The sequence below is a fragment of the Saccoglossus kowalevskii genome, chromosome 15, assembly GCF_978046115.1.
Source record: "Saccoglossus kowalevskii chromosome 15, keSacKowa6.1, whole genome shotgun sequence".
Lineage (NCBI taxonomy): Eukaryota > Metazoa > Hemichordata > Enteropneusta > Harrimaniidae > Saccoglossus > Saccoglossus kowalevskii.
This window is the reverse complement of record NC_140655.1, coordinates 12,110,854-12,125,326: the sequence shown is the minus strand read 5'-3', so window position 1 is coordinate 12,125,326 and position 14,473 is coordinate 12,110,854. Positions and strand designations below refer to the sequence as shown.

The 14,473-nt window shown below is 35.9% G+C and overlaps 2 protein-coding genes across 2 annotated transcripts in view; one reads left to right on the top strand and one right to left on the bottom strand.

The window, feature by feature from the left end:
• Positions 1 to 6,502, bottom strand: part of LOC102809658 (uncharacterized) — a 62,588-nt gene extending 56,086 nt beyond the window's left edge. Inside the window, exon 1 of the mRNA XM_085490466.1 lies at positions 6,174 to 6,502. Coding sequence (XP_085346592.1) covers positions 6,174 to 6,192 — 19 coding nt within the window. The 5' untranslated portion in view covers positions 6,193 to 6,502. The remainder of the gene's footprint in view (positions 1 to 6,173) is intronic.
• Positions 6,503 to 6,850: 348 nt separating this feature from the next.
• LOC100372940 (protein ELYS-like) overlaps positions 6,851 to 14,473 on the top strand; it is an 83,375-nt gene continuing 75,752 nt past the window's right edge. The window contains exons 1-6 of the mRNA XM_085490462.1: positions 6,851 to 6,955; positions 8,739 to 8,882; positions 9,437 to 9,693; positions 11,042 to 11,315; positions 13,033 to 13,213; positions 13,637 to 13,762. Of these exons, the coding sequence (XP_085346588.1) occupies positions 8,759 to 8,882; positions 9,437 to 9,693; positions 11,042 to 11,315; positions 13,033 to 13,213; positions 13,637 to 13,762 (962 nt within the window). The 5' untranslated portion in view covers positions 6,851 to 6,955; positions 8,739 to 8,758. The remainder of the gene's footprint in view (positions 6,956 to 8,738; positions 8,883 to 9,436; positions 9,694 to 11,041; positions 11,316 to 13,032; positions 13,214 to 13,636; positions 13,763 to 14,473) is intronic.

Genomic DNA, 14,473 nt, shown 5'->3' with positions numbered 1-14,473 from the left:
TTTAAAGTATCATACCATCTCCAAAACACTTAGCAATCAATTCAACGTAAACATACCATATGACATTGAGTACCACATTGTTATCAAGTATTCCAGTAAACCCCACCCCCACCCCCACAAATAACTGGATCAACCCTTAAAGTGTCATACCATCTCCAAAACACTTAGCAATCAATTCAACATAAACATACCATATACATATGATATTGAGTACTACATTGTCATCAAGTATACCAGTAACCTTAAACTCCATACAACAGTAGAAATCCATGACAAAGTCAGTAAATACTTAACAAACCAAACGACAACGACCCTCAGCAATGCGACTGATACAAGTTGTTTTTCAATGGTGCGTCTCGTAAATACATTGTACACTAATGAGGCATATTTCCTAGCACACCCCTTATACCATTACAAAAAAGAATACCATGAATGTCACTCAGCATCAGTATGTCAAAGTTAGATTTCCAGTTTTCAAATGTGTGAACCATAGACACACCTCAGTTTTATACATAAGCACGTTCGCTATTATAATAGAGCAAATACAGTCTAGAAATGGCATTTATTTTTTGCAAAACTGGTTGAAAAAGCCATCATGATGGTGGGAAAATCCTTTTACAAATGTTTGCCAAAACATTAGATACCGGGTACTCTGTCCTATAAATCAGAGGATACAATGTATAACTGTTGGTCAGTTGGTCTGAAATAGCCTCCGCCTAATATGTTTCTATTTTCCCACCAGGGTTCTATCCTATACTAGATATACTTTGTAAATGTGTGAACCATTACTCCCATAACAAGCTAAAATTATAAAATGTATTAAAATGTTGCTGTTTTAGCTAAAAAAATATGATATATTATTACTCAGCCCTCACTTTGACAAGTTTTTTTAAATTCTGGAAGTTGGTGAACAGAAAGTTGACAGGTCTGCTTCATGACTAATAATTACATTATTAAAGTATAATGTTGAGATATTGCAACCATGGAAACCATGATGGTAGCTGCTTGGGTTCTGTCAAGCAAATACTGAAGAAGGGGAAGTCAGTGTTAATCTTATTTCAGTAAAATATTAAGTGTGTTTACATGTACTTTAAACTGGAATGTTTTCCTAATGTCATCATGGTGCTTTGCACTACAATTTGTAGGTTTCACACCATGATTAGATTTATTGCTCACAGTCACCTGAGTATCATCATAAATTCTCTTCTTTAATCGTAATTGGATCACATCCTCAAAAACTGATATCATAAAATTAATACAGCATAAAGGTTGCTGCACCCAAGTCTGGAACTCCCTTCTCAAAGCCTTTTGTCTTGCACCCACTTTGTCTGCTTTCAAGTCTCAACTAAAATCTCAATCATGAACATATAACTTATCATATAGTACATCAGTACAATGATGTGTTTTTATCCGGTTTTTAATGTAATCTTATTAAGTATGTAATCAATTTTTATTTAATTTTTTTTATTTTAAATATTATTCATATTTTCATGTTACAGACTTTATAGTACTAACATTACCGATTATTACTAGAAAGATGACTGACAAGGCAATTAAACATACTTACAAACTGTGCGAAAAACAAAATATACTGCATCTACATTACATAAACGCTACTATCCCAAGATGCCTACAAATTTGACCCACTCAAGCTTGCGCATATGTTATGAATATGCCCCACTATGAGAGTTGATTTTTGATATATTTATTTATTATTATGAATTTAAAACCAATAACAGATCTTTCACTGCATGATTGCTTGTGTTTTTAACCTTTTCACCACCAGACTTCCTTGCCCAAATTTGTCTACACTTTATTTTCATATTCTTCAATATTTCTGGAAATGAGCCCTAATTTTGGAGCCAACAGACAAAATTTGAGTCACTTTCTCAATTTTTAGTCCAAAAATTCAGCTATTTTTGTCCCAATCTTCTGAAGGGAAGTGCAGACTATGAGTGGGACTATTTTGTGAATTTGTGGTGAAAAGAGGGAACTAGTGGTGAAAAGGTTAATTCAGGTGGTCATTTCTAGTTGTAACAATTTTACCACAGGTAAATGGCTTAGGAAATTGACACAGCACACTATTTGCAGGACACACCTATATTACTGCATTTGAAAATAATGCCACCGATACAGAGTACTATTTAGGGAATTGCGGCCGGCAATGAATGACACTGACCACATCTCAACTTTCCACTATGCATGATTAGTCTGGTTTCCACGTCAATGCACCAATGGAAATCATTGAAAGAAATGCAACAAGTCAGTGAGCTTTAAACAGACCATTCACCGTGTTTATCCAGCCTATCAAGTGAACTGTAGCAACTAAAATAACATTATACACATGGGGACTGCCACTCAATCTCACTAACAGATGAGACTGATAAACGTTTGAGTATACAAGGTGACGTGTCAGGGTGTAACTACTATAACTGGTAGTACTATTAGTCACTTTTGAAACTGTGTTACTCTGTTGAGATGTTTAGACCATATCAAAAATTAAATGCCAGAAAATACTTGCACAATGAATTTTGCAAGATAGACTTCCAGGGGCGATAAGCAAATTTTGCTTTACCTTATTTCTCCCATAATGCATTGTACATGTACACATGGTCAGAACGGGCAAAACATGAATTTCTCCCATAATGCATTGTACATATGATCAGCAGATACCGTGAGATTGTTTGAAACTTCAAACATTTCAAAGTCTATCATCGGTTGGCACGTATTTTATGCATATCAGTAATTTTTTTTACTAAATAATGATAAATGAAACTTAGAAATATTGTAGAAATAAACTGGCCCTAAAATTACACAAATCTGCATTCAGTTTACGCTGCTAGCTTCTGGTTCAGAAAGCATTCTACGCATTATTTCAAGGACGTTCTTTTTCAAGTTATGTAGTTGAAACCTAAAATTACGTGGGAAATTTCAAACTTCAAATACAAATTTTATTATCGTTATTATGAGTTAATTTCTGCTGCTCCAAAGATTGATTTTTGTATGACACTAATATTTCTCTTTCTAAATATTTCACTGAAATATATGATAAAAAAGCAACTTATATAAAAAAAATATCAAGCTCTGTGTATAAACACTAGTGTGAAAAGGCGGCGAAGCACTATTTTATACAAAATCAGCTAGTAAGGCGTCATATAACACAGGTCTGTGCTGAGACAGCACTTTCTGTGATGACACAACACAGTATGCAGAACATGAATTATTCCCATAATGCATTGTACATATGCTCAGTAACATGCTCAGTAGATGCAAAAAATAATTTCTCCCATAATGCATTGTACATCTGCTCAGGAACATGCTCAGTAGATGCAAAACTTAAATTTCTTATATAATGCATTCTACATAATTTCATTAGAATACTTGACAAAACAGTAGACATAGCCTGAATGATTTATTATTAAAATAGGACTTTGCAATGCCCATTATTGTGTGATAACATGGCTTAAATAGACAGTGGGTCAAAAATTGTTCTCTAATAACATGCATTCAAAGTGTCACATTTGCTGCTCGGCATCCTATTACATTGGTTGTTGACACAAAATTCGCAGCGCTCGATTTTAACATGCAATTTGCGAAAAATATATCTGCCATTACTGGACTAGACTATGTTAGCGCCCATGCCCCCGGTCAAGCGCCCATCCCCACTTTTGTGCAATTTTTATATTCGGGATCCCATTTGGCAAAATGCCCACCCCTTCAAAATGTCACTAATTTAAAACTGGGTCTTTGATCATTGCTTAACGAATACTGGTAATCGTTTTTATAACGACCAGGTAATAAAAGTAAAATGCAGTAAATATTTCATGCCATATTAAGTTTACCTATCAAAAACTGCTGGTTACCAGTTTGGTATCTGGAACATTTTGTAATATGCGCGTTTGAAAATTTTATGAAAGAGACTTCTTACAAAGGAGTGTTCTAATCAGACTTGATTATAGTGGAAAGACTTTTGGTATGTAAACAAATATATGCTTGGGTACAATGCAATTTATCAATAGCACTGTATGCCCATTATTAACAGTGCTGTAATAAATAAATATATATATATATATAGAACCAACACTGCAGTCTATTTCCCTTTGTTCAGAGAGAATACAGAGAGGTTAGCTTTACATTCATCCAAGATTTTGGTTCTGAAAAACAACTCTCACTCTCACTGTCTTTTCTTTTTCATGTTTCCTTGTTACTTTTTGTCTCAAAATGATTTGTGTGCGATGATCCCCAGCAGACAGACATGTAAAATGATTGTTATTATTTTTTTAACTGATTATTAATTAACTAATCAACATAAGTACTGAATCAATTTACGTCATAAGACTGAGTAAATTAGTAAATTTGTTTTTCAATTTACTTATTATATTTTAAGTATTTTATGGATGATTTATGAATGCTCTTAGCCTCCAGAATTATAAATCTCTTCAAGGAAAGTTGCAGCTGAGCATGCTGAGGTAAGGACGGTTTGGGAGTTATTTGAGCGCTACATTCATAAGGTTCACATTTTAATGATTTAACATACAATAAATGCAATTTTTGGTTGAGGTCCTCTTCTATTTGTGCTTGTAAAAAAACAAAATATGGCATACTTACATAAGAAACAAGAAAAATAATTTTGAATATTTAAAATAATTTAAAAAAATATATATAGAAATGTAATAAAAAACTATCTATGAGATCTATAGTAATAAATACCTAGATGTTATTTGCCATGTTGTATACCCTAATGTCAACACAGTGGTCCATTGATAAAGCCATGTTTTGACCTACACACAAATCATTGACAAATCTGAAATTATTTACTTTGGTTCAGAAACCAGATAAGCACCTACTTTGACACAACTCCCAATGTGATTGTACCCACTCATAAAACTCCTACGCAGATATTTTCAGAGATAAAAAAGAATAGAAGAAAATGTTTTCATTTTTTTAAAGAAAGGTTGACCCTGTGACGACCATAATTTCTTCACAACAAAACTTTGAAACAACAATTTGCATGTCTGTTTTTTTTTTTACAAAAGTAAAATTTGGTGTTCAAATTTGAAAAGACCGAAGTAATAATATTCAGCTGAGAAGTACATTGTGGATAAACCATGACAGCAAACGTTGTGAATCTTTCACCATATTGTTGTAAATGCCAAGGTCAGTGTACCTTTGGAAAATCAAATAATTGTTGGTAACACATATCAAACCTCAGAGATGAAAGAAGGATGAATAAAAAAAGAAATACAGTTGTAAAATAAGACAATTAAGTTATGTGTTACTGTCTTTGTTGCATACGTATTGATATGAACTGCACAAGCAGTATTGACAAAATATCACTTCACATGAGTAATTCAAATTTATTTTTCGAATAAAATTTATCAATAATTCTTTTAGATTTGAGCCGAACGCGTATACGCAGCCATTTTTGCTGGCTTGAGTCATAGGGCTCAGATGAAATGCTGCATATAAGTTAAGTAAAGTAACACATACATAACACTATTAGGGCTGTAATTGCTATTAACATCTGTGCCAATGTCCATATTTGAACTGTTTTATGCACTGAATAACGTTTATTATAAAGCAATTATATTCAATGTAGACAAAAATTAGAATAAAATGTCTATTTTATTTTATTTGTAGCCATCCTGACGGTTTTAGCAACTATTTTATTTTTCTTTGTATTTACACATAATTGTGACATTAGTATTATTGTACAGAAACTGTAAACTGGCCAGCAGACAAATAACAAATGGTTCATTTTAAATTAGGTAGAGTGAAAAAAACAAGAAAAAAAAAAACATTTGCACTCACGATAAAAGTGCGTTGGTAGCTACGGTACCTGAAAAAGTGTCAGGTAGTTTTATAACAGTCATGGCTGAGATCGTGGCTGAGATGGTCATCAATTGAGACAGTCTCATTAATAACAATACTTCGCTACTTGACGAACATGCAACCCCCAAAGACGTTTCACAGCCGTTTCACGAAACTGGTTGGAACGAACTGCTTGCTTCGCAAGTGTCTTTCAAATTGGACCAAATGATTCTCAAGTTTTCATAGACATAACTATATTTGAACTTAATGAATGACCATGGCCCAGATATGCGCAGCAGCAGAACCCCACCCGCAATAACTTGACACGATTGTCAAAAACAACTACCAAGTCGTATACGTACCTTCTAGTTTCTTTTCCATTTCTACGACTCGTACGAGCTTCCTCTATTTTTAGTAAATGTCCACGCCAGCGACAGTGTTAAAAACGTACATTTCGGGGAAACAGCGGAGAATGTATGGTCTCATTCAAACGAAAGACAGGTCTACTGGTGTCGCATCGGGGTCACGGTCATCGGGCCACAGAACTTGCGAAGGAGGAGTAGTCGAATCTTGATATCAACATTGACTTTATGCTTGAGTTCGATTATTTACCTTTTGTTGGCTGGAAGCTCTTTTGACGTCACAGACATTGAAATAAATGAGGCCGCCGCATCCAGGGTGAGGAACTAGTTTCGATCTCAGTTTTCAATAAAGAAATTACATTTGTAAACTTTCAGTCAATCCTGCTGCAGTATCTCAAAGTTTCATCCAATCAACATTTGGCAAACATTTCGAAGCGCGAAAAACAAAGACACATTCTGATTGGCTCAAAGTTCAAACTGAATATTTATGAAATGTCTAAACAAATTACCATTAGCATAGTATTTCACTTTCAAAAAAGCTTGAACATTCAAGTTTATTATCACCACGCTAGAAAAATAGAGTCAGTCACCTTGCCTTGAAAAATGAGCATGAATATGTGTAAGAATAGTTGAGGGCGCCCAACATGCGCGAACAAATGCGTAGTTACCTACTAGCGCGTGGAAAATGGCGCCGACCATTCAAAACGAGTGGTTCTGAAATCCTTGTGATATTGCCTGTTGTATCTGTTTCATCGTGTGTACAGTAAAGCTGGAAATTTAAGGTATAGTGGTTCTAACGTTAAATTGCAGGCGTTGCCAAGAAAGTGCTCGTTGCGCCTCCTGTATATGCGCGCTCCTTATTCGACCCGTGGTTCAAATTGAGTAGAACACATAGGGGCTATGTCACATAGTATGTGAGTAGAAGAATCGGAAAGAGTTGCATCTCACCTAACTCTAACCTTCGCCCCCAGACCCAGGAGATGCAAAAGGGACGCTTTCCTCCTGTTTGGCCTACAAACACTCTATGTTATGACCAACCAGGGAAGGCGCATTTCATATGAACCATCCAATGCAGTGGCCAAGCGGAGATCTGCTAACTACCTTTCTGCTATCCCTGCGTACAGTGCTGTGTGTACGGAGACGCGTTCGATTGATAGATGTCCCCACCACAGCCCTGCGAACTTCCATAGACAAAGTCCGGGACTTTGAAAAATATAACTTTTTTAATGAAGTAACATGACCAGGTACCCAAAATGATGATCGATTACCAGATATATCCAGAACTCCCAGTTCAATTGTGGATGAAATCGGCTACTTTGCCCTAAAAACAAACGCATTCTCTCGCGTGAATGAAATAAAAAATGGCGGCGTTTGGTGGATAATTCCTCAGATATCTACGCGTTTACAATTTGACCGTCTTTACTAGTTGTTATTTAAAAACATTTCAGTTTCAGATAACTTTGTAATGGCTGTTACTATCGTCATTTCAAAAGATTTCGGCTGGGAAACTACTTATTTTTAACTTGCGCACCAATTACGGTGCGCTCCCGGACTTTGTCTATGGAGGTACGCAGGGCTGTGGTGGGGACATCTATCAACCGAACGCGTCCCTGTACACACAGCACTTTACGCAGGGCTACCTTTCTGCAATCCTGACTGTGATGTGACAGGACCACATTGCTAGTCGTGGTTTTCGTGCATGATCCCTCAATTTTTGCCAGGACCAATCACAAAAAATAACGGTCAATTCTTTTTTTTTAGAGCGTCCAGAGGGCTCTACCTGACCTAGCCCAGGATTCATTTACATCTGGTCATCAGCTGCCTACTCAAATAACGACATGGATCCTGCTATAACAAAATGAGCTGTATGCAAAGCAAATTTTTGAAACAAACAGATGAGTCAAACATAAACAAGTCACTGCCAGAACTTTGAGTTAGTCGTATAAATCTCAAAATCTACATTTTGAATTTGACATCTAATTTTCATCTTGTTACCATGATTATATTTTGGTTGCACCAGTTTGTTGATCGTTGAGTTTTGAGTATAGTTAAGAAATTTGTACATTCAAATTTGTAAAAGAAAATTCACATTTTATAAACAAATAATTGTGAAAACAAAAAAATCAGGAGCCACAACATTTTTGTTACGATAGCACCTTCAGAGGTCATTTAAAGCCACATAAAATCTTGATTTTTCTTTGGAAGATCTCTCTCCACATCAGTTAACAATCTGACAAAACCAGATTTTTGCAAATCCATTTTTGACTCAGGATCCTTACAGAATCAGTCCTGCTAGAAAGCACACTGATGAGTGCATATTGTGAGTGTGATATACCAGTAGAAGGAGCAGTCTGATCGAATGAACATTTGGAAGAAGACTATTTTGTCATTACTCATGAATATCAATTCATGCAAATAATCACTTCATGCAACTTTTCGATGGTTTTTTTTGCTCAACGCCTTCACTTTCCATCTTCCAATGTAAATGTTTTTTTGTTTTTTTTTCTTAAGAAGAATGAGTCAAGATGTACTGGTAATCCTGATAGCTTCCTCTTTTTTTTGCAGAAAATCTATAAATCTTAAAGATGAAGCGAGTGCAAACACCTAACTTTACATCTAACTTACTATTGTACAATGCCGCTAGCGTGAAAGCTCTTGAGCGAGATGTAGAAAGCAGCAATGAAGCTATCTTTGGAGGAACGTGCAAAGGTAAGATCTGACGTCAACCTGAGATAACTGTATGCATTGCACCCACATTTAAAGATAAACAACTGTGTCACATACAACTTATATTTGTCATTTTTCCGATTCATTATGCAGCTCCTGTTATACAAATAATGAGTCAAAAAAATAAATAAATAAACAAATAAATAAATATATTATATTGCATTAAAGTTAGATTGTGCTTGTTCGTTTTATTGTCCATGGCACCCACCATGCTCAGCCTCCACTGGGGGGGGGGATTTCTATTTTTTCGGTCATGTTCTACTTAGTTCGACCATCCAAGCATCCTCGCACCCTACCGGAATGACTCAATATACATGTACATGTGGGGAAATTGTGTCACTATGCATGCGCCCACCCTCTGGAAAAATGACCCTAGGTGTTATGTCGGACTAGTATGGTAACAGTGTTTAGTTATTTGGCCAAAATAAAAATTGGAAAGTTACTGAATCATTCCTTCAGCGAAAATAGCGAAAATTAATTCCAAGCAAAAATAAGGTATTCTACAGTAACTAATACAGTAAACGTTTATTCCGCAGGTGGCAAATGGGCTTGGTTGGTGCGTGGTCAGTCGCTAGAAGTCATAAACACTACTACAGGAGACAGACAAGCTGCTTGGTGTTTTGGTCGCGTCACAGGCAACACCAGCATCACCATCTCCTGCGTCAAAGAGTATCATTATAACCATTCCACAAAATTTCTGGTTGGATTGAAGTATGGATCATCTGACGGTATGCTGTGTGTTTTTGATCCCAATGTGTCTAAAGTCATTACAGCTGTCTCTGTTCCTTACGGGGTGAGTAACTGGAATTCCTATTGGATGTCATTCAGTATTAAAATAAAAATTGTTTATGTGTTGGTCAAGTTAGAGAACCCAATTGTAATTAATAATTTGAGCTTCACTGTTAATGAAATGGTGCTAATTCATATTACAGTGGCGGTGATTTATATTAGGCTGAGAAAAAAAATATCTCTGTTTCTCGTTTCCGCGCGTATCATTTTGAACTATGCTTCTCAGACATTTTTTTTTCCTTTTAAAGCATTCAAAAATGCGCTTGTACTCGCACTTGTCTCAAATTTCTCTCATTTTAGCTCAGTTTATCAAAAAAGAAAAAAAAAAAAAAATTACCTAGCCGCCTCATTTTTAAATATCCATGAAACAAGAAACAGAGAATTTTTTTTTCCTGGCCTTACTGATTGGTGGCCATCATTGCATCAACTTTACATGTTCAACTTCTTTAACCTTTTTAGGCCAAAGTCCACTTCCATCACCATTCTCAATTTACAAATTTTTATCATATTTGTTCCAAAATTTTGATCAAGACTTTCAACCAATAGAAAATTATGTCTATTTGGTTCAAAATTATTAAAAATAACTGTTTTGGCAGAAAAAATACTTTCCAGGAAGGTACCTTGGGTGGTCTTCCTCAGACTTATTCATTTTGTGACAATAACTTAAATTCTCTAACTTAGGTGAATTTTTTGGGCTAGATGAAATTTGCTTCTTTTAGAACCACATTTATTTGATTTGAAGCGTGTCTGATGGTTGTAATTTGTATTTTGTGTGCATCTCAACTTCACATTGTCGCAGTCGTGTTAAATGTGGATTTCACACAACATATACATCGTGTGTGGAATGAATTGTTGAATTACTTGTTCTGTGTGATGACTTGTGTATTAGCTGATGATAGATTAAGCGTGTTCACATACCAATTTAATTGACAAATGTGCATTGGCTATATCATGATGCCCTAATAATTCAATGTGACAGTTTTACACTGATTGAAGTGATATGCATTATGGCATTCCGGATAGTACAGAATTGTTTTAGTAAAAGTAATTTGACATGGTCGGCTTGCAATCACTCGTGTGTATGATAATAACCTGGATACTTTGTATGCAGTCTTTAAATCTTAAACACACATGCTGCTTGTTTAGTGAAATGTCCTCCTCTTTAAGGTCAATCATCCTCTTTGAGCTTGATCATTCTTTTTAAGATCGAACCTCCTTTTTGAGGTTGATTTTTAAATATCAATGATTGAAGATTATTTTTAGAGTGACCTTTCAATAAATAATTCCATCACTGGCCTTCTACATTAAGTATTTCCTCTCAAAAATTTAGCTTGTTTTTTGTGTTCTTTCAGATATCCACCATTGAACCAGTTACCAATGTTGGTGGGGTGAGGGCGCCAAACTATATGTTATGTGCACAGTTGAATTTATTCTTCGGTATTGTTGCTGTCGGCACAGATAGAGGATATATTTATTTGATTGACATGAGGTTGGACGATGTAGCCGAACTCTCAGATGAGGGCAATCCGTCAAGTTTTGTGACTATCACGACCAGAACGCAAGATGTGGCCGAAAAGAGAATCAGCGCTACCAGACGAGGAGAACACTTAGCTTTTTTACTTGATGGCAAGTCCTGTTTTCTCTGATTTGCATACAAGAATGATCGATGAATCATACAATTTGTTGTAATTACATTATGTACAGGTTTGTCGTGTAGTATGCATGTCACCTAAAAGTCACACATCCTGGTACTTTTTAGTCCCCGTTCGGACGCAGTCCGAAAACGGGGACTTATGTTTTGCCCTGTGTGCGTCCGTCCGTCCGTGCGTCCGTGCGTCCGTGATCACCTGTATCTCGAACATGCATGGACCGATTAAGTTCAAACTTCACTCATACATCACACATTATATGGGACATATGCACATGCATTTTTTTCATGATCCGATTAACGATAGCCGAATAGCGGCCATTTTAAGGCCGAAAATGCATCAAAATCGCACATTTTCACCATTCCGGACCCGGATCTCAGTTATGCATGGACGGATTTTGTTCAAATTTGGTACATACATTAAACATAATAGGACCTTGATGCACGTCATTTTTTTTTTTGGATCGGGTTCGAAATGGCCGACTGGCGGCCATTTTGTTTTAAAGAATTCAGTTCTGGATCCGTATCTGAGACATGCTTGGATTGATCGAGTTCAAACTTCACACACACAAGGTACATCATGTCACAAATATGTATGTGCATTTGTTTCATGATCTCATTAACGATAGCCAAATGGCGGCCGCTTTAAGGCCGAAAATGCATTGAAATCGCACATTTTCACCATTCCGGACCCGGATCTCAGTTATGCATGGACGGATTTCATTCAAATTTGGTACATACATTAAACATAATAGGACCTTGATGCACGTCATTTTTTTTTTCGGATCAAGTTCGAAATAGCCGACTGGCGGCCATTTTGTTTTAAAGAATTCAGTTCTGGATCCGTATCCGAGACATGTCTGGATTGATCAAGTTCAAACTTCACACACACAAGGTACATCATGTCACAAATATGTATGTGCATTTATTTCATGATCTCATTAACGATAGCCAAATGGGGGCCGCTTTAAGGCCGAAAATGCATTGAAATCGCACATTTCCACCATTCCGGACCCGTATCTCAGTTATGCATCGATGGATTTTGTTCAAATTTGGTACATACATTAAACATAATAGGACCTTGATGCACGTCTTTTTTTTTTTCGGATCAAGTTCGAAATGGCCGACTGGCGGCCATTTTGTTAAAGAATTCAGTTCTGGATTCGTATCCAAGACATGTCTGGATTGATCAAGTTCAAACTTCACACACACATGGTACATCATGTCACAAATAGATATGTGCATTTGTTTCATGATCTGCTTAACAATAGCGGAATGATGGCCATTTTAAGGCCGAAAATGCATCAAAATCACGTATTTTCACAATTCCAGAACCGGATCTCAGTCATGCATGGATGGATTTTGTTCAGATTTAGCACAATGTGTTGTACATATGCAGGTGCATTTCGGTCATGATCTGCTTTGAATGTATATGTCACTCAAATATGAACGGAACGGGGACGTGTCATTGACAATGACTTGTTATTGGATAGATTCATAAATGCAAGATGTTGTTTTTGAAGTTCAAAAAACAATTTATCGTAGTATGTCATATTTAATTTATTATTGGATATTTTTGGTGTTACCGTACAGACATTACCCCTAAGAAAATAACCAGGAAGTGTGACCTATACGGGTCATGCATAAAATTATTCTATGACATATAATTTATTCTGTGATTGTTCTTGTATGCAGAAAGCACCCATAAGAGAAGTTCGTTTAACTTTTGCGAGCCAGGTGGTACTGTGATTCGATCCTTTTATGCCTCAGAAGTGGCCGTGACAGCGTTACGTTTTATCAAACAAACTGGCACACTAACTGTGGGTTACAGCTTTGGGTGTTTTCAACTGTGGAGAATGGTTGGACCAGTGTTGGAGTAAGTGAATTAAAAACAAATATGGCTTCTTAAAACACCCACAATGCACTGTCACTGGGATTTATGCCCACGATGCATCATGATATATTTCCTGACAAGAAGTTCCAAATAATTTTAACTCTCCTAAGTTGGTTTCTGTGGATAATTAACCCTTTGAGCACCAAAGTCAAATTTCACTAAATAAATTTCACCAAATCTGCATAATTTTGTTTTTAAAGGTTTTGCCGAATACCTGTAGCCAGTAGGAAATTGTCTGTTTTTCATCTAAAAGCAAAAAACAAATTCTTTAAAAAACTATGTACAAATGTGCAAAATGTTTTGTATTTGATGAAAAATGCTGTAATCATTTGTGAATCGATATATGAAACATTTAGTGCGGAAGAATGATGCATTTGTTAATGATAATTATTTGTATTTTTAAAGATATTCCAGTCCACTTGAAAGATTTACATCACCGTTAACTCACTTTGCTTATCAAGAACCCCATGATGATCCAAGATACTTTTGTTATCTGTGGGTGTGTAAAGGACCAAGACCTTCTGATCCATGGTAAGCTACATTTCTAATGCACTAGAATCTATCTATACTAATCCCTATGTAAACTGAAAACCTGTGTAAACTGAACGCTGTGTATTAAAAATAGAAACCTATTGTTTAAACTAGAGACAATTCTAAACTGTACCCTGTCTTAACTTGAAATCTGTCTAAACTGAACTCTGTGTATTAAACCTTGAAACCTATCTAAATTGAAGCCAGGGAGCTCTGCACTATATGTAAATTTATGCAAAAATGTTCATGAGCTCAGTTTATGACTTAAAGGTAAATACAATCTGCATGAACTGTTTCTTGGTGTCGCGTAAATGATGTGTTGGCTTATTCATCAAAAATTTACGGGCCATAATTGTACATTTTTGTGTCACCTTGTAAAACATCGGATGACTTGCGTTATAATATTTTGCTATGATCTAAATAAAAACAAATTATCTCCAATAAAAATTACCTATAGTGGATCGCGCTGAAATAAAAACCTCTAATTTGCTGACAAAACACACATTCCTGTAAAATCTTCGGAAGTTCAAATGCGTGTTAGCGACTTTTTCCAAATCATGTAATGATATTACGGTCTCCATGACCTCATTTGCATGGTTTTCACAAAACTACAGCTCGTAAATATTTGCCTCGTCACGTTACTTTGTTGAATGTGAAACATTGGATGACTTGCATACTGTAAAGGGGGTAATTATTCACTGGGTTTTAATT